The 20,734-nt window shown below is 39.5% G+C and overlaps 1 protein-coding gene and 2 non-coding genes across 3 annotated transcripts; 1 reads left to right on the forward strand and 2 right to left on the reverse strand.

The window, feature by feature from the left end:
* Positions 1-2,402: 2,402 nt before the first annotated feature.
* On the reverse strand, positions 2,403-2,510 carry LOC112786957 (small nucleolar RNA R71). Its single transcript, XR_003194398.1, has one exon. It is a non-coding gene; the product is annotated as a small nucleolar RNA R71 (small nucleolar RNA).
* A 14,375-nt stretch (positions 2,511-16,885) lies between these two features.
* LOC140183042 (uncharacterized) lies at positions 16,886-19,531 on the reverse strand. The gene is made up of 4 exons (XM_072231043.1): positions 18,855-19,531; positions 18,392-18,782; positions 17,413-17,914; positions 16,886-17,232 (listed from the first exon to the last, which is right to left on the reverse strand). Exons 1-4 carry the CDS (start codon positions 19,529-19,531, stop codon positions 16,886-16,888), a joined length of 1,917 nt encoding a protein of 638 aa, XP_072087144.1.
* Positions 18,804-18,909, forward strand: LOC112788261 (small nucleolar RNA R71). Its single transcript, XR_003195633.1, has one exon. It is a non-coding gene; the product is annotated as a small nucleolar RNA R71 (small nucleolar RNA).
* Positions 19,532-20,734: the final 1,203 nt, after the last annotated feature.

A 20,734-nucleotide genomic window follows, 5' to 3' on the forward strand; every position in this document is an offset into this window, starting at 1 on the left:
ATTACATAAGTATCTCTATCTTTATTTTATGTTTTATTTATCTTTTAATTATCAATTCTCCATCACCATCTGAATTCGCCTGACTGAGATTTACAAGGTGACCATAGCTTGCTTCAAGCCGACAGTCTCCGTGGGATCGACCCTTACTCACGTAAGGTATTACTTGGATGACCCAGTGCACTTGCTGGTTAGTTGTGTGGAATTGTGACAAAGTGTGATTCACGTTTAAGAGCTCCAAGTCTTTTGGCGCCATTGTTGATAATCACAATTTCGTGCACCAAGTTTTTGGCGCCGTTGCCGGGGATTGTTCAAGTTTGGACAACTGGCGGTTCATCTTGTTGCTTAGATTAGGTACTTTTCAGAATTTTTAAGAATGGATTTAGAGTTTCAAGGTGATGTTCTTATCATCACAAAAGCTGATTGATTCTCATCAATTTAGCTGCTGAATGTAATGTCCTGCTGAAGCTTGGCCAAACATGTCTAATCTTTTTAGACTGAAGCTTTAGACTAACATTGCATGATTCCTGGAATTCTCATTAAAAGTTTTGAATCTCTTTATTTTCTTTTCCATATAAGTTTCGAAAATCACAAAAAAATTTTATAAAACCATAAAAAAAACCAAAAAATATTTTATGTTTCTTGTTTGAGTCTAGTATCAATTTTTAAGTTTGGTGTCAATTGCATTCTTCTTGCATTTTTCGAAAACATGCAATATGTTCTTCATTAATCTTCAAGTTGTTCTTGATGATTTCATTGCTCTGATCTTTAAATTCTCTTGTTTTGTGTGTTTTATTGTTTCTCATATGCATTCTCAATCTGTTAATGTCTCTTATATGAAAATATTTAAGTTTGGTGTCTTGCATGCATTGTTTATAGTTAAAATTTTTATTGTTTCTCATCATTAAAAATCCAAAAATATTTTCAAAATTGTGTCTTTTCAAGTCAATAATATAGAGAATTGAAGATTCAGAACAGTCAGCAGAGGAATCAAACAGAAAAAGCTGGGCGTTCAAAACGCCCAGTGAAGAAGGAAAACTGGCGTTTAAACGCCAGCCAGGGTACCTGGCTGGGCATTTAACGCCCAAAAAGGTAGGATTGTGGGCGTTAAACGCCAGAATGGATGCCATTCTGGGCGTTTAACGCCAGGATGACACTAGAGGGAAGATTTTGTTTTTAATTTAGATTTTTTTCAAATCTTCATAATTTTTCAACAAATCTTTTTCAAATTATATCTTTTCAATCATATCTCTTCAAAATCAATTTCTTTCCATTTTTTTATTTATTACTATTTTCGGAAATCCTTGCTAAAAAATTAATGATTTACTTCAAAATTTTCAAGTTGTTACTTGCCTATTAAGAAATGATCAGATTTTAAATTTTAAGAATCATATCTTTTAATTTCTTGTTAGTCAAGTAATCAACTTTACTTTTAAAACTTTCTCTTTTTAAATTGATTTTCAATCATATCTTCTCAATCATATCTTCTCAATCACATCTTTTTCAAAATTAACTCTCAATCATATCTTTTTGATTTCTAATTTCAAAATCTTTTTCAAAAATCACTTAATTTCTTTCCCAATCTTAGTTTTCGAAAATCATCAATCAAATTTTCAAAATTTTCTTTTAATTATTTCAAAATATTTTACTTTAATTTTCGAAAATTCTTCCCCTCTTCTCACATCCTTCTATTTAAAGGACTAACACTCCTCTTCAAGGTACAATTCGAACTCCCTCCTTCTTTGTATGTTCGAATTCTCTTCTATCCACCTCTTCCTTCTATTCTTCTTTTCCTCTGACACCTCCAGGAATCTCTATACTGTGACATAGAGGATTCCCTACTTTCTTGTTCTCTTCTCTTTCATATGAGCAGGAACAAAGATAAAGGCATACTTGTTCAAGTTGATCCTGAACCTGAAAGGACCTTGAAGAGAAAGCTAAGAGAAGCTAAAGAACAATTCTCTTTAGAGGGCCTAACAGAGCTTTTCAAGGAAGAAGAAACCATGGAAGCCAAAAACAACAATGCCAACAATGCAAGGAAGGTGCTTGGTGACTTTACTGCACCTACTCCCGATTTCTATGGGAGAAGCATCTCAATCCCTGCCATTGGAGCAAACAACTTTGAGCTTAAGCCTCAATTAGTTTCTCTAATGCAACAGAATAGGAAGTTTCATGGACTTCCATAGGAAGATCCTCATCAGTTCTTAGCTGAATTCTTGCAAATCTGTGACACTGTCAAAACCAATGGGGTTGACCCTGAAGTCTACAGACTTAGGCTTTTTCCTTTTGCTGTAAGAGACAGAGCTAGGACATGGTTGGATTCACAACCTAAAAAAAGCCTGAACTCTTGGGAAAAGCTAGTTAATGCCTTCTTGGCAAAGTTCTTTCCACCTCAAAAATTGAGCAAGCTTAGAGTGGAAGTCCAAATCTTCAGACAGAAGGAAGGAGAATCCCTCTATGAAGCTTGGGAAAGATACAAGCAATTAATCAGAAGATGCCCTTTTGACATGCTTTCAGAATGGAGCATCATAGGTATTTTCTATGATGGTCTATCTGAACTATCCAAGATGTCATTGGATAGCTCTGCTGGAGGATCTCTTCATCTGAAGAAGACGCTTGCAGAAGCTCAGGAACTCATTGAAATAGTTGCAAATAACCAATTCATGTACACCTCTGAAAGGAATCCTGTGAATAATGGGATAGCTCAGAAGAAAGGAGTTCTTGAGATTGATACTCTGAATGCCATATTGGCTCAGAATAAAATATTGACCCAACAAGTCAATATGATTTTTTAGAGTCTGTCTGGAATGCAAGCTGCACCAGGCAGTACTAAGGAAGCTTCCTTTGAAGAAGAAGCTTATGATCCTGAGAACCTAGCAATGGAAGAGGTGAATTACAGGGGAGAACCCTATGGAAACACCTATAACCCTTCATGGAGAAATCATCCAAATCTCTCATGGAAGGATCAACAGAGGCCTCAACAAGGTTTCAACAACAATAATGGTGGAAGAAACAGGTTTAGCAATAGCAAGCCTTTTCCATCATCTTCTCAGCAACAAATAGAGAATTCTAAGCAGAGCCACTCTGACTTAGCAACCATTGTCTCTGATCTAATCAAAACCACTCAAAGTTTCATGACTGAAACAAGGTCCTCCATTAGAAATTTGGAGGCAAAAGTGGGTCAACTGAGTAAGAAAATTACTGAACTCCCTCCTAGCACTCTCCCAAGCAACACAGAAGAGAATCCAAAAAGAGAGTGCAAGGCCATAACCACAACCCACACGGCCGAACCTGGAGAGGAGGAAGAGGCAGTGATCTCCACTGAGGAAGACCTCAATGGACGTCCACTGACCTCCATGGAGTTCCCTAAAGAGGAACCATGGGAATCTGAGGCTCACACTGAGACCATAGAGATTCCAGTGAATTTACTTCTGCCATTCATGAGCTCTGATGAGTATTCTTCCCCTGAAGAGGGTGAAGATGTTACTGAAGAGCAAGTTGCTAAGTACCTTGGAGCAATCATGAAGCTAAATGCCAAGTTGTTTGGTAATGAGACTTGGGAGGATGAACCTCCATTGCTCACCAAAGAACTGGATGACTTGACTAGGCAGAGATTACCTCTGAAGAGACAAGATCCTGAAAAGTTCTCAATACCTTGTACCATAGGCACCATGACCTTTGAGAAGGCTCTGTGTGACCTGGGATCAAGTATAAACCTTATGCCTCTCTCTGTAATGGAGAAGCTAGGGATCATTGAGGTACAAGCTGCAAGAATCTCACTGGAGATGGCAGACAATTCAAAGAAACAGGCTTATGGACTTGTAGAGGATGTCTTGGTAAAGGTTGAAGGCCACTACATCCCTACTGACTTCATAATCCTAGAGACTGGGAAGTGTATGGATGAATCCATCATCTTGGGCAGACCCTTCCTAGTCACAGCAAAAGCTGTGATTGATGTTGACAGAGAGAATTAATCATTCAAGTGAATGAAGACTCCCTTGTGTTTAAAGCTCAAGGATATCCCTCTGTCACCATGGAGAGGAAGCATGAAGAGCTTCTCTCAATACAGAGTCAAACAGAGCCCCCACAGTCAAACTCTAAGTTTGGTGTTGGGAGGCCACAACCAAACTTTAAGTTTGGTGTTGGGAGGTTCCAACATTGCTCTAAACATTTGTGAGGCTCCATGAGAGCCTACTGTCAAGCTATTGACATTAAAGAAGCGCTTGTTGGGAGGCAACCCAATTTTTACTTATCTATGCTAAATTTCTCTTTTCTTTTGTTATTTTATGTTTTCTATAGGTTGATGATCATGTGAAGTCACAAAAACAATTGAAAAAGCAAAAACAGAAGGAAAAATAGAATGAAAAACAGAACACCCTGGAGGAGAAACTTACTGGCGTTTAAACGCCAGTAAGAGTAGCAGAATGGGCGTTAAACGCCCAGTCTGGCACCATTCTGGGCGTTTAACGCCAGAAATGGGCACCAGACTGGCGTTTAACGCCAGGAATGGGCAAGAAGCTGGCGTCAAACGCCAGAAATGGACAGCAGCCTGGCGTTTAATGCCAGGATTGGCATAAAGGGGCGTTTTACATGCCACATGATGCAGGGATGAGAAATCCTTGACACCTCAGGATCTGTAGACCCCACAGGATCCCCACCTACCCCACCTCTCTCTCTCTCTCTTCTTCACCCATTCACCAATCACCTCAATACCTCTTCCCCAAAAAACCCTCACCTATCAAATCCCACCATTCTCTTCACCACTCACATCCATCCTTCATAAAACCCCACCTACCTCACCATTCAAATTCAAACCACTTTCCCTCCCAAACCCACCCTATATGGCCGAACCCAAACCCCCTTTCCTTTCCTATATAAACCCATCTTCACTCCTTCATTTTCACACAACATACACACCACCCATCCCCCTTGGCCGACACACATAGCCCCCTCCATCTCCTCTACTTCTTCTTCTTCTACTCTCTTCTTTCTTCTTTTGCTCGAGGACGAGCAACCTTCTAAGTTTGGTGTGGTAAAAGCTAAAGCTTTTTTGTTTTTCCATAACCATTTATGCACCAAAGGCCGGAGAAACCTCTAGAAAGAGGAAAGGGAAGGCAAAAGCTTCCACCTCCGAGTCATGGGAGATGGAGAGATTCCTCTCAAGGGTGCATCAAGACCACTTCTATGAAGTTGTGGCCAAGAAGAAGGTGATCCCCGAGGTCCCTTTTAAGCTCAAGAAGGGAGAATATCTGGAGATCCGACATGAAATCCGAAGAAGAGGTTGGGAAGTTCTCATCAACCCCATTCAACAAGTCGGAATCTTAATGGTTCAAGAGTTCTATGCCAATGCATGGATCACCAAGAACCATGATCAAAGTGTGAACCCAGACCCTAAGAATTGGCTTACAATGGTCCGAGGGAAATACTTGGACTTTAGTCCGGAAAATGTAAGGTTGGCATTCAATTTGCCTATGATGCAAGGAGATGCACACCCATACACTAGAAGGGTCAACTTTGATCAAAGGTTGGACCAAGTCCTCATAAACATCTGTGAAGAGGGCTCTCAATGGAAGAGAGATTCAAGAGGGAAGCCGGTTCAACTGAGAAGGCATGACCTCAAGCCCGTGGCTAGGGGATGGTTGGAGTTCATCCAACGCTCAATCATTCCTACTAGCAACCGGTCTGAAGTTACTATAGACCGGGCTATCATGATTCATAGCATCATGATTAGAGAGGAAGTAGAAGTTCATGAGGTTATATCCCAAGAACTCTACAAGGTGGCGGACAAGTCCTCCACTGTGGCAAGGTTAGCCTTCCATCATCTCATTTGTCACCTCTGCAATTCAGCTGGAATTGACATAGAGGAAGACATCCTCATTGATGAGGACAAGCCCATCACTAAGAAAAGGATGGAGCAAATGAGAGAACCTCACCAAGAGCATGAGGAAACTCCTCATCATGAAATCCCTGAGATGCCTCAAGGGATGCATTTTCCTCCACAAAACTATTGGGAGCAAATCAACACTTCCCTAGGAGAATTAAGTTCCAACATGGGACAACTAAGGGTGGAGCACCAAGAGCATTCCATCCTCCTCCATGAAATTAGAGAAGACCAAATAACCATGAGAGAGGAGCAACAAAGGCAAGGAAGAGACATTGAGGAGCTCAAGCACTCCATAAGATCTTCAAGAGGAAGAACAAGCCGCCATCTCTAAGGTGGACCGGTTCTTTAACTTCCTTGTTCTTTATTTTCTGTTTTTCGAATTTTTATGCTTTATGTTTATTCATGTTTTTGTCATGATCATTAGTGTCTTAGTGTCTATGCCTTAAAGCTATGAAAACGAATCTATCAACCTTCTTAAATGAAAAATGTTTTTAATTGAAAAAGAAAAAGAAGTGCATGAATTTCAAATTTTAAAACAGTTTAATTATTTTGATGTAGTGGCAATACTATTGTTTTTCTGAATGAATGCTTGAACAGTGCATATTTTTTTGAATTTGTTGTTTAAAGAATGTTAAAATTGTTGGCTCTTGAAAGAATGATGGGAAAAGGAGAAATGTTATCTGATGATCTGAAAAATCATAAAATTGATTCTTGAAGCAAGAAAAAGCAGTGAAAAGCTTGCAGAAAAAGGATATATGCGAAAAAAAAGAGAAGAAAAGAAAAAGAAAGAAAAAAGAAAAGCAAGCAGAAAAAGCCAATACCCCTTTAAACCAAAAGGCAAGGGTGATAAAAAGGATCCAAGGCTTTGAGCATCAGTGGATAGGAGGGCCCACAGGAATAAAATCCTGGCCTAAGCGGCTAAACCAAGCTGTCCCTAACCATGTGCTTGTGGCGTGAAGGTGTCAAGTGAAAACTTGAGATTGAGCGGTTAAAGTCGAGGTCCAAAGCAAAAAGAAGAGTGTGCTTAAGAACCCTGGACACCTCTAATTGGGGACTCTAGCAAAGCTGAGTCACAATCTGAAAAGGTTCACCCAGTTATGTGTCTGTGGCATTTATGTATCCGGTGGTAATACTGGAAAACAAAGTGCTTAGGGCCACGACTAAGACTCATAAAGTAGTTGTATTCAAGAATCAACATACTTAACTAGGAGAATCAATAACACTATCTGGATTCTGAGTTCCTATAGACGCCAATCATTCTAAACTTCAAGGAATAAAGTGAGATGCCAAAACTGTTCAGAAGCAAAAAGCTAAAAGCCCCGCTCATCTAATTAATACTGATCTTCATAGATGTTTTTGGAATTCATTGTATATTCTCTTCTTTTGATCCTATTTGATTTTCAGTTTCTTGGGGACAAGCAACAATTTAAGTTTGGTGTTGTGATGAGCGGATAATTTATACGCTTTTTGGCATTGTTTTTAGTATGTTTTTAGTATATTTTAATTAGTTTTTATTATATTTTTATTAGTTTTTAAATAAAAATCACTCTTCTGGACTTTACTATGAGTTTGTGTATTTTTCTGTGATTTCAGGTATTTTCTGGCTGAAATTGAGGGACCTGAGCAAAAATCTGATTCAGAGGCTGAAAAAGGACTGCAGATGCTATTGGATTCTGACCTCCCTGCACTCAAAGTGGATTTTCTAGAGCTACAAAAGTCCAATTGGCACGCTCTTAATTGCGTTGGAAATTAGACATCCTGGGCTTTCCAGAAATATATAATAGTCCATACTTTGCCCAAGATTTGATGGCCCAAATAGGTGTTCCAAGTCAGCTCAAGAATTTTGGCGTTTAACTCCAAAACTGGCACAAAAGCTGGAGTTAAACGCCCAAACTGGCACAAAAGCTGGCGTTTAACTCCAAGAAAAGTCTCTATATATGGAAGCTTCAATGCTCAGTCTAAGCACACACCAAGTGGGCCCGGAAGAAGATTTCTGCATTAATTACTGATTTCTGTAAACCCTAGGCTACTAGTTCTCTATAAATAGAACCTTATACTATTGTACTTGGGGGATCTTTGATAAGTCTTATGCTATCTTAGACACGTTTGGAGGCTGGCCATTCGGCCATGCCTAGACCTTGTTCTTATGTATTTTCAACGGTGGAGTTTCTACACACCATAGATTAAGGTGTGGAGCTCTGCTGTTCTTCATGAATTAATACAAAGTACTATTATTTTTCTATTCAACTCAAGTCTATTTCTTCTCCAAGATATTCATTCGTTCTTCAACTTGATGAATGTGATGATCTGTGACACTCATCATCATTCTCACCTATGAACATGTGCCTGACAACCACCTCTGTTCTACTAGCAATGGCTTGAATGCGTATCTCTTGGATTTCTAATTTAAGATTGGAACCTTCGTGGTATAGGCTAGAATTATTGGCGGCCATCCCTGAGATCCGGAACGTCTAAACATTGTCTGTGGTATTCTGAGTAGGACCTGGGAAGGGATGACTGTGACGAGCTTCAAACTCGCGATTGTGGGGCGTGTGACAGACGCAAAAGGATCAATGGATCCTATTCCGACATGATCGAGAACCGACAGATGATTAGCCGTGCGGTGACAGCGCATTTGGAACGTTTTCACTGAGAGGACGGGAAGTAGCCATTGACAACGGTGATGCCCAACATAAAGCTTGCCATGGATAGGAGTATAAATGATTGGAAGAAGGCAATAGGAAAGCAGAGGTTCAGGGGGAACAAAGCATCTTCATACGCTTATCTGAAATTTCAACCAAAGAATTACATAAGTATCTCTATCTTTATTTTATGTTTTATTTATCTTTTAATTATCAATTCTCCATCACCATCTGAATTCGCCTGACTGAGATTTACAAGGTGACCATAGCTTGCTTCAAGCCGACAGTCTCTGTGGGATCGACCCTTACTCACGTAAGGTATTACTTGGACGACCCAGTGCACTTGCTGGTTAGTTGTGCGAAATTGTGACAAAGTGTGATTCACGTTTAAGAGCTCCAAGACCTTTGGCGCCATTGTTGATAATCACAATTTCGTGCACCATTCGTGTTGAGGTTCACTACAAGGGAGACAATGGATGACATGGGGCAACTAGCGTCGTAAGTATATTGTGTCGATCATCTTTAGTTGTTTAGGGTCACATTAGCACTAATGTGTCCGGAACCACGGTGAAGGTATACTCCCAAAAATGGTTTCAATTGGGAGGGGGGAATCGTGCCTTGACAGTGGTTCTGCAGGGACGACAATTTTTATGTTGCAATGTTTATGGTGTGCGTTGTAGGTAGGAAGCTTTGGGGTTTAAATGTCTGATTTGTTATGTATGTAATGTAATTGCTATTTTTAATTTGTTGAGATTAATATTAAAAACAAAAAAGAGAAATTGACAGAAAATTAATAAAATGTGTTTAGCTTTGAAACTTTTCTCTCATATCAATTAATCAATTAAATAACGAATACATTTGTCTTCATTTTTCTTTACTTCTCCACACAGTACGCTGTCTCTAATTTATATGATTATGATGACTAAGGTTTTAACTTTCTTAAGCTTCCATCATATGTTGTTATTGTTGCCCCATGTCTTATACACACGAATTTAAAATTATTAAAAGATGTATTCAAATTGCTGTGTTTTTATTTATGAACTGGAGATGGATCTGCTATATATACGAGGTCTTTACTTATGTGCGTGATATCATTGTGGAAGCAGAAAAGATCAATGACAAGTTTCATTTGTTGTCCATCACGGGGGTTTTGAGTTAGGCTTCATTGGGTATTATTTTTTGGATCATTAGTGCAATAATGCTAGGTTTTGATTGTGATTGATTGATAATGCCAAGTTTCATTTATTGTTATATCTAAACATTTTCATGCAAATGGCTTTGTAGAACAAAGCTATAAGGTGTCCTCTAATTTTTGCCGAGTCCATGCACCGCAAGTATATGTTATTGTCCAAAGTATGTTGTTGTGACAATGTGTTGGTCCATAGCTTGGTATAACTCATGGCCAATGTTGTGTGTTAGGTTGGAAAAGATGGGATGAGTGGTGATACCATTCCTATGGAGGAAACAAAAGCGATGAAGTTGTCAGAAGGAGCTGTAGAGATAGAAGTAGAAGAATCAGCGATGATTGTTGACGGAATTGGGTTGTTCGATGCAATTGATTTTTCATCCGTGACCGAAAATGGGTTAGAAATTTTCCTTAAAATAGAATTGGCGTTGCATGCATAGTCCCAAACCCACAATCAACCAACATCAAAGTTTGAATTCAAAGATGTCACTATTCAAAACCAATTCAATTCCGTGAGTGTTTAAATCCCGAGTCATCTCCCAAGGACATTTGAGACCAACAAGTGTACAATTCCGGTTGTGATGCTCAAGGGATTTTCAATGAAGAGATGAACATCTAAAGAAATAAAAGAACATTCAAAATTGTAATAAATGAACTAATGAAGGAATTAAAGAAACTAACTATGTAATATAGACATGTAAGGTATGAAAAGGATTAATGTAAATGTGTGTGAAAGATTCAAAGCATAAATGGGATCTTAGCTTGGAATGAGCTAAGGTTCTTTTCCTTGTTGAAACCACAACTATGACAATTAGAATGGATTAATCTCACTTGATTAACCCTCACATCGGAGAGTAAGTTAAATGAGCATAAGTGTTCTTAACCCACAAATCCTAAATTGCTTGCTAATTACCTTAGCAACAAATTAGCGTTAGTGGAAACAAGAACAATTAACAATCCAAGAATTGACACTAAATGTTGGACATTCCAACTATAGGAACCCACTTGCTCATTTTTCCAAGCCAAGAGGTAGAAAATTAGCCCATAACTATAATTGACATTTTGTCAAACACTTGGTGGGCAAAAACACTAGACATAGGAAAAATGAGAAATGCTTGAGACTATAAGCAATAAATGATCTCAATCAACAATAATAACTCAATCAAGCATATAGAAATCATCAATCATCAAATTCATCAACAAGAAATTGAAATTGCAAAAAGTAAATGTATATATGAACTATGACTTCAATTACAAGAAAGAGTGTGAACAATGTAGCTATAAAGAGTAGTAACAAAGAGATACTCACAATGGAAGCTAGCAAAATCCAAGATCAAAAATGGAAATGGCACTTGAATGTAAAACCCTAATATAAACCCTAATGGAGATGATGAAAAACTTAGAGAAAAACTACTCTAAAGCTTCCTACTACTACTCCTAAGCTACCCTCATGTTATGCTATGGTATGGTCTTCATTTTCCCCTTCATTATGATCTATTGGCTTCAGAAATGGGCCTCTAATCCACCAAAATTGTGAGTCACGTGTAATTTTAATGAAGGCATGTGCGGGTACCTGTGCGTACGCATAGACGTGTGCGCACGCACACTCTGCCAAAATCTCTATCTGTGCGTACGCACAAGTAGCTGTGTGCACGCACACTAGGCGATGCTTTGAATGGTCGCGTGACACATACGATGCAGCTCACGCGCACGCCTCACTCTGCTTTGATTCCTGTGCGTACGCACGCAGGTCTGTGCGTACGCACACATCGCTGTGCTCTTCTCCTTTGATTTTTCATGCTTCCTCCTCTTTGCATGCTCTTTTTCCATTCCCTCCTAGCCATTTCTACCTTATACATCTGAAATCACTCACAAACAACATCAAGGCATCGAATGGAAGGCAAATGGGATAAAATTGATCAAATTAGGCACAAAAGAGCATGTTTTCATAATCAAGCACAAATTAGGAGAAAAGCTCAAAAGCATGCTATTTAAGGGAATAAGTGCAAGTTTATATGATGAAATCCATTCAATTTCAACCAAAAATCATCATCAAATATGGTTTCATCAATTCCCCCACACTTAAACACTAGCATGTCCTCATGCTAATCACACTCAAAGGAGATAGATGAAAGGGACAACAATTTATTCTATGTACTACCTAAATACATGCAACTATCCTAGAGGCTACTTACTAATATGTACTATGCTGAAAGTTGGTAAAACAAACCATGAAGTTCCAATCTATCACAAGAAAGCTTTAGGGCCAATGCAAAGAGTACATGCACTAAGATCAATGTTCAAAGAGTTGAATTGAAATTTTCAAAACTATCCAATCAAACAACTTGCAAGAAGATACAATATGAGATTTAAGAACATAGAATTGAGCGATCGAACCCCTCACCGGATGTGTATTCACTCAATTCGATCAGTGTTTAAGACTTAATCACTCAATTCTCCTTTAATCATGCTTTTCAAAGATTTGCAAGTCATCTAACAATCAACTAGTATTTGATGCATGAAGAACAAATATCATGAGGTCTTTGGAGGGTTGTAATGGGGCTAAGGTTTATGTAGGATAAATATGGTTAAGTGGACTTAAAGAATTAGTTCTTTGATTAGCTTAAGTGTCCACCTAATCCTATATCACCTATACACACATAACAATACAACCTATCTACCCATTTTTTCTCCTATCTCACCTTACTCATGCATTTTCCTTCTAAAATACAAGCATATGCATCCTTATTTAACTTTTTTTTTATTTCATATTCTATTATGCACAAGTTTTTTTTTATTTCTTGTCTTTGTTAGCACAAGAGATGCATATGACTTAAACAATGAATGCATGAACATTATCCAATTGCCCATTTTTCACAATGAGTTCCATGCCTTTATGACCAATGCTTCCCAACAATTTCTCCCACACTTAGAATATACACACTAATTCACCCAAGCTAATCAAAGAGTAATTCAGGGACATCAATGGTTTTTCGCTTAAGGGAGAATAATGTACTTAACATCAGAACAAAAGGGGATTACAGGCTCAAAAGGGGTTCACAAAGGTGAATGCAAGGGTTGGCCATATAGGTTGGTGAGTTAAACATCAAAGATGGCCTCAATCACGCTAAATGCATCCAAACAACAAATACAGGACATAAAGAATCATGCAAATCCAAGATCACAATAAAAAAGGAGTATAATCATACAAGAACAAACATTATGGTTGAAAAATGCAACCATCCATTAGAGCTCAAATCTCACAAGGTATGTTGTTCTAGCTCTTTTTTCTATGCTCTATAAACAGAATACTCCAAGCAAGTTGAAAAATACAAAATTTTTCTTCAATTCAATCAATGGCTCGCCCTAAGAAGATTTCATGGAAATTTCTTGGTGTTTCACCAAACTTATTCACTCTATCATGCAACATGCAAACATTAACTACCATATAACTATAAACAATAAAGAGATATATACAAACAAACTAGACAAGGTGCAATAGAAATAAAGCTACTAAAAATAAAGAAAAGAACTAAAAAGGTATTACAAAGTGTTTTGATAAAAGAGTTTTTTACCCCCTCGAAGTCGTCGATCCTCCCCCACACTTAGTTCTGCACGGTCCTCCGTGCATGCTTATAATCTGGGAGAAAGATAACTTCAGGGGTCCACCTTTAGCCGGTGGTCTCGGACGTGGGTTGGTCACCTTCATCATGCTCCTTCCCAACTAGCTTGGATGAAGCCTTAAGAGTTGGGCCGGGGTCTCTTCCTTCTAGCTTTGCCGCTATCCACTCGAAACGCTTGTGCTCCAGTTGCTCCATGTGGTGGATATCGTGCAAGATATCTTGGAATAAATTCGGAAGAGACCAGAGAAATGGTAAAGGAGTTGATGAAGTTGGTAGACTTGATGGTGATGCTGTGGGTGCCTTCCTCTTGGAGGGTGTTGTCTTTGTTGATCCTTCCAATTCTTCCCTCGGAATGAACTTGTTGCTTCTTAGAATCTCGAACATAATGTTCGTCGGTTGCCTCTCTACCCCCACTGCTATTGCTAAACGCATCACCATCGATGGAAAAGGAATGTTGATCTTCTTCTTCTCAACGAGTTTCAAAATCGATGTGCGTATCAAAAGCACAATGGCTATGTTCTTTCCTTCCATAATAGCCCAAAGTAGCAAAGCAGTTTTGAATCTGACATGGGTAGCATGGGTGCTAGGAATGACGTAGTCCACCATAATTTGATGCCAAGTACGAGCCTCGACATTTAAATTGGAGTAAGCAATACTAGTGGGAACATATTTTCTCCCTTTGCTAAACTCTTAAGACGCACCGGGACGGCCAATTTTCTCAAGAATAGGAGCCAAAGGCATCCTCCCCTTGAACACATTCGCTTTGATTCTTAGATAATCATTTTTCTCAGGCAGAATGTGGGGGATCTTCAGAATAGCTTCTAGAGCTCGGTTGGAAGTGTCCAACCTTTTTCCCCGGAAGAATACTGACTCCGCTTCCCAAGCTTGGTAGTTGGCATAGAATTTCCGCACCATGGATTCATTAACTTCAATTGGGTCTTGCTCAGGAAATTCCCAATGAAGCGAGGCAATCCGTTCATGGATGACCGCCTTGTATTTGCTTGGAACCTTTAGCGTCCTCTCCCAATGGATTGACCTCGTCTCAAATTTTTCATATCGAAAGTCGGCTCTTTGGTTAACCAAGACATTTGGTCTTTCACTCGGGCGATCCATGAAGTAAGGTCTAGGTGGGCGGATTGTAGGTTGCAGAACCGGTGGAGTGACCGGGGCTTTACCTTTCTTTCGCATCCTAAAAAAAATGAGAACAAAAGATTTTCGAGATCATAGGGCAACAATAAAATAAAAGTAACGAGGAAGCACAAATAAAGTCAAGAAAATTTTAAAAAAAAAATTCTTAATTAGAAGCTTTTAAAATAGTGTGATTTACAAGAAAGACAGTGTGTATATTCCAAGGGTGCGCGCAGTTAGAATACACACACCGGTCGGATACAACAGCAATCACACTCTTAACCAATCAAAGCTCAATGCTTCACAATTAAGTGCTTAAGTTGCAAATCTAAAGCATGGATATGAAAGCAACTTCAAGCAAGCACCAAATGATTCATATGAATTCTTTGAATGGAATGGTCACTGAGGTTGTCGGTGTGAAAGTCATTAGTGAAAAGGTCGTACAACAACAATAACCATTCACTCAAAGTGAAATGTCAATTGTTCATCCTCAAGAAGTTGTAATCACATGTACAATGTTCTTGATTTAAATCCAAAAGATGTTTGATCAAGACATCATCAAAGATTGAACATTTGTAAAGTGATTACTTAATCAAATTCCAAGATGAACAATGAAATTTGAATTCCACCAAGCACAATGCATTTGCAACCAAAATCACCCATCAACAAAATACACAAGTCATGAAAGATGTGGGTGTTTGGAACTTAAAGCATACGAACAAGGAAATGTATTGGTAAATTCAACTTGATTATCATCAAAAGTCATAATTAAAGTTGCACAATTCATATAATATGCCTAACAAGAGATAAGTTGAACGCATATGATGGCCATGTCATATGAATCAAACAAAATGTTCATTGAGGCATTTTATCAAACATATGGTATGCAATGTGCAAACTTATCACAATGAAGCTCATATTTAATCATAATCAACCCAATAATCAAGTATCAATACTTGCAATACAAAGAGAAACAAAGAAAGCAATAAACTTAATCTAAGCAACATGAAAAGAAAATAAGAACAACTTCAAAAATCAACATAAAAATAAAGTAAGAACCTGAAAATTGAAGGTTGAAGAAAAGCAACAATTGGGGGGGAAACAATGGCACTTCTTATAGCCACTGCGAGCTTGCGGCGATTAGCTTCGCCGGAGATGCACCGGAGTAGGAAAATTCACTGGTGGTGAAGAAAGAAAGAGAAAGAAAAGAAAGAATGAAAGAAAAGATAAGTAAAAGAGAGTATGTGAGAGAGAGAGAGAGAGAGAGAGAGAGAGAGAGAGAGAGAGAGAGAGAGAGAGAGAGAGAGAGTGAATGTGGTGGCTGATGGTGGCGGTAGAGTCGCTTGAGGGAGCTGGGAAGTGAGTAGCAACAATGGAGAGAAGAAGTGAAGAAGCTGCTATCTCAACAGGGGAATTTGCCCTGTTAACGCCCAAATCGAGTCGCGTGCATACGCACAAAGATCTGTGCGGATGCAACAGAAGGCGAAAAATAGAGGGGTGCGAACGCACACAGCATCCGATCGCTGCAAACAGAGGGTGTGAAAAGGGGTGTGCGGGAGCATAGATGTGAGCGCGCGCACAGGGGTCGCTAGAAAGAGGGGTTTGTGCATACGCACAAGCGGGTGCGCACCCACAAGACGCGAAAAAGAGAGGGATGCGAGCGCACAAAGCGTGCGATTGCTCCCAACAGAGGGACTGCATCAGAGTGTGCGGACGCACAAGGTCATGCGCTCACGCAGATGGGTTCTCTCTCCTTTTTTTTTACGAAAAGAAATTGCTTGAGGAAGAAAATCATGTGTGCATGCGCACACAGGTCCGTGCGCACGCACAGAAGCAAAGACAAGGTGTATTCACGCGCACAAGCCATGCCAACGCTCCCACAAAAGGGGCTGCATATTGGTGTGCGGACGCACAGGCTTGTGCGACCGCACAAAGAGCGCGATAAGAGGTAAGCGTGCGTGCGCACAAGGTGGTGCGCGCGTACAGATCATGGAAAATAGGGCAGCGCCCACGCACAGACCGTGCTGGCGCTGCGAGCAGAGGGCACTATAAGGCGTGTGCGGGCGCATAGGCTTGTGCGCGTGCACAGATAGTGAAAATCGCCGTTGTGTGCGCACGCACAGCAACGTGCGTATGCATAGATGCCCTGTTCCACAAAAAAAATTTCTTTTCAAACTAAGGTACCAAACCTTAGCACATCAACCCCAAATCATACAAACATTCATAAATTCATGATCCACAAGCAATTCAACTTATCTAACTCAAAACATCAAACCAATCCTAAGCTAATCATTATATCAAAAGAAAGTAACTAAATCAAAAAGCTATAAACAAAAGGGAAAGTTGGAACAATGTTACCACAGTGGGGTATCTCCCACCAAGCACTTTGGTTTAGAGTCTAAGTTGGACTTGCATGACTTCATGATCAATTTGAAACCTCTCCAAGGAGGAAAATCTCCAACTCCTTGGCTATTTTGGATTGAGTGTGATCCATTGAACTAGACTTCTTGGCAACATTCTCTTCTTCTTGCTCCTTGCTAACCTTAATCACTTGATCTTCAATTATATCGCACCCAAAGATGGAATAGGCTTCGCGAACGGGCTTCTTGGATTCCTCCAAAGTAAATTTTACCACCTTGCCATCGGATTCAAAAGAGTAGACTCCCGAATATGCATCCAGCTTGAACCGGGATGTCTTCAAAAATGGCCATCCAAGGAGAATAGATGATGGCTTGTCTGAGTCAATGGGAGGGGTCTCCAGGATGTGAAAATCTATCGGGAAGAGTAATCATCGGATGTCAACTAGGACATTTTCCACAATCCCTACAACTCATACAATGCTCTTATCTGCCAACACAAATCTCGCCCCGGATCTCTTTAGTGGTGACAAGCTCAATCTCTCATAAATGGGGAGTGGCATAATGCTTACGCACGCCCCCAAGTCGCACATACAATCCATGAACTTCATCCCACCCATCACACAAGTAACCAAATATGGACCGGGATCATTGTACTTTTTCGAGATTAGAGAGGAGATAGAATCATCCACCGGCCTTTTGTTGAGTTTGCCAATTTTGTCCTTATGTGTGAAAACTTCTTTGAGAAACTTGGCATACTTGGGTACTTGTTGAATAGCTTGAAAGAGAGGGACGGTGACTTCCACATTCTTAAAAATTTTCACCATGTTGGGGTCAAGTTCTTCTTGCTTATTAGCCTTCTTAGCTAAAGTTGGAAAGGGAATTGGCATAGGCTCTTCAAGAGGATTCTTCCTTTTTAGCTCCTTGACCTTGAGTGGTTCCTCTTCACCTCTTGCAATATTTTTCTCCTCATCTTTCATCACTTCCACATCATCCTCTATCTCTTCATTCTGGGTTTCCTCGCTCAAATTTGTAGGCACAACACCAATTTCATCCAACTTGGTGCCACTCCTAAGGGTGATAGCATTGATGCTCCCCTTTGGATTTAGTTAGGGTTGAAAAGTTAGACCACTAGAAGTTGAGGCTTGCTGGGCATTTCGTATAGTCAGAGGAGAAAGAGTCAAACGGGAGAGAGTTTCGGCAATAGTAGCCATATATGTTTCTTGCTTCTTGTGAAACTCCCGTTGCTCTTGCATAAAGGCTTGAAGTGTGTCATTCATGTAAGGTTGATTTGGAGAAGGGGCTTGATTGCCTTGAGGAGGGTTAGATCTACTATTCGGGTGTTGATACCTCCCTTGAGGTTGAGAGTGTGGTGGTTGTTGGTAGAGTTGTTGGTATTGTGGTTGACCTTGGGGATGTTGATGATAGTAGGCTTGCGCGTTTGGGTATGGTTGAGCTTGAGAGGCTTGGTTCTACCTTTGATTAGAATTATCCCTCCATCCTTGGTTTTGATTTCCTCCATGTTGAGGAGCCCCTTGATTGTAGTTGGACCTTTGTGGGTATGGATTGGCTACTGACAATGTTGTGTCCTCTTGAAGTTGAGGGCACTCATCAGTGTAATGGCCGTTACACGCACAAATACCACATGATCTTGGTGGTCCTTCGATTCTTGGAGGTTGAGGTGGAGGAGATAGCAAAGCTTGGAGAATTTGCTGTCCTTGGGTGATTTGTCTCAACAAAATTGTCATCTCACCGAGGGTCTTGGTCAAAATGGCATCTCCGGAAGGAGAAACTTCGCTTATAGCTTTTGGTTGTGGATTTCTTTCCCTTGAGTATTGAGTTGATTCTGCCAAGTCCGCTATGACTTTCCAAGCTTCCTCAGCGGTCTTGTTTTTGGTGAGGGATCCTCCACTTGAGGCATCTAAAAGAAGCTTGTCTTGGGGGTTCATCCCTTGACAAAAGTAACTGATAAACACCAACTTGTCAATATGGTGGTGGGGGCAAGCTTCCAACAACTTTTTGAATCTCTCCCAGTACTCATAAAGAGTCTCCCCATCTCTTTGCATAATGCAAGAGATTTCCTTTCGCATCCGATCTGTTTTCTGAGGTGGATAGAACTTTTCCAGAAATTCCTTACGCATCAAGTCCCAATTGAAAATCACATCTTCTGGTTGAGTATAAAACCATTCTTTCGCTTTTCCCTCCAAAGAGAAAGAAAAAGTGAAAACCATTACCGCTACTTCATCCGACCCATGTCTCCTGGCAGTGAAGCATACAACTTGAAAGTCCTTTAGATGCTTAAGAGGGTCTTCTCCAGGTAGTCCATTGTACTTGGTGAGTAAGTTTATCATGCCAGTCTTGAGCTCAAAGTTTGGATCCAAATCCGGATACCAAATTTGTATCGGTTTTAAGTTGATATCAGGAGCTCCGGCTTCCCTTAAGATGATTCTATGTGGTGGCTCCGCCATGATGCTGTCACCTGATTCACTCAAAGAGATTTCAGCACTCCCCACAGATGAATATAAGGTTTCCTCATTATTTGAAGAATGATGGTCACGGGTTGATAGTGATAGTGAATTGGTGTGCTCTTCAAGAGAGCCCGATTCACTATTCACAAATGCTAGCTGGCGCCAAGCTTGCCTAATATGAGTTAAAGTTCTTTCTATTTCTAGATCAAAAGGGAACAAGCTCGGGTCTGGAAGCAACCGTGTCATTCAACTGAAGAAGCAATGAAAGCATGCAATTACAGAAAAGAAAAACAAGAATAGGCAAATAAACGAAAACCAACTTAATAATTAATAACTACTAAGACTAGCTAGATAGAAGCGCTATCTACAATTAGTGCCAAGTAACAAACGAAAATCAAGTATTCACATTATTCACATATTTACAACAACCAAAATTATAGCACTCATTGCACTTAAAGTGATTCCCCGGCAACGGCGCCAAAAACTTGACGATGACCGAAAATGGGTTAGAAATTTTCCTCAAAATAGAATTGGCGTTTCAAGGATAGTCCCAAACCCATAATCAACCAACATCAAAGTTTGAATTCAAAGATATCACTATTCAAAACCAATTCAATTCCGAGAGTGTTTAGTTCCTGGGTCGTCTCCCAAGGACACTTGAGACCAATGAGTGTACAATTCCGGTTGTGATGCTCAAGGGGTTTTCAATGAAGAGATGAACATATAAAGAAATAAAAGAACATTCAAAATTATAATAAATGAACTAATGAAGGAATTAAAGAAACTAACTATGTAATATAGACAAGTAAGGTATGAAACAGATTAATGTAAATGTGTGTGAAAGATTCAAAGCATAAATGGGATCTTAGCTTGGAATGAGCTAAGGGTCCTTTCCTTGTTGAAACCACAACTATGACAATTAGAATGGATTAATCTCACTTGATTAACCCTCACATTGGAGAGTAAGTCAAATGAGCATAAGTGTTCTTAACCCATAAATCCTAAATTGTTTGCTAATTACCTTAGCAACAAATTAACGTTAGTGGAAACAAGAACAATTAACAATCCAAGAATTGCCACTAAATGTTGGACATTCCAACTCTAGAAACCCAATTGCTCATTTTTCCCAAGCCAAGATGTAGAAAATTAGCCCATAACCATAATTGACATTTTGTCAAATACTTGGTGGGCAAAAACACTAGACATAGGAAAAATGAGAAAATGCTTGAGACTAAATGCAATAAATGAGCTCAATCAACAATAATAACTCAATTAAGCATATAGCAATCATCAATCATCAAATTCATCAACAAGAAATTGAAATTGCAAAAAGTAAATGTATATATGAACTATGACTTCAATTACAAGAAAGAGTGTGAACAATGTAGCTATAAAGAGTAGTAACAAAGAGATACTTACAATGGAAGCTAGCAAAATCCAAGATCAAAA

The sequence above is a fragment of the Arachis hypogaea genome, chromosome 20 (genome assembly GCF_003086295.3).
Source record: "Arachis hypogaea cultivar Tifrunner chromosome 20, arahy.Tifrunner.gnm2.J5K5, whole genome shotgun sequence".
Lineage (NCBI taxonomy): Eukaryota > Viridiplantae > Streptophyta > Magnoliopsida > Fabales > Fabaceae > Arachis > Arachis hypogaea.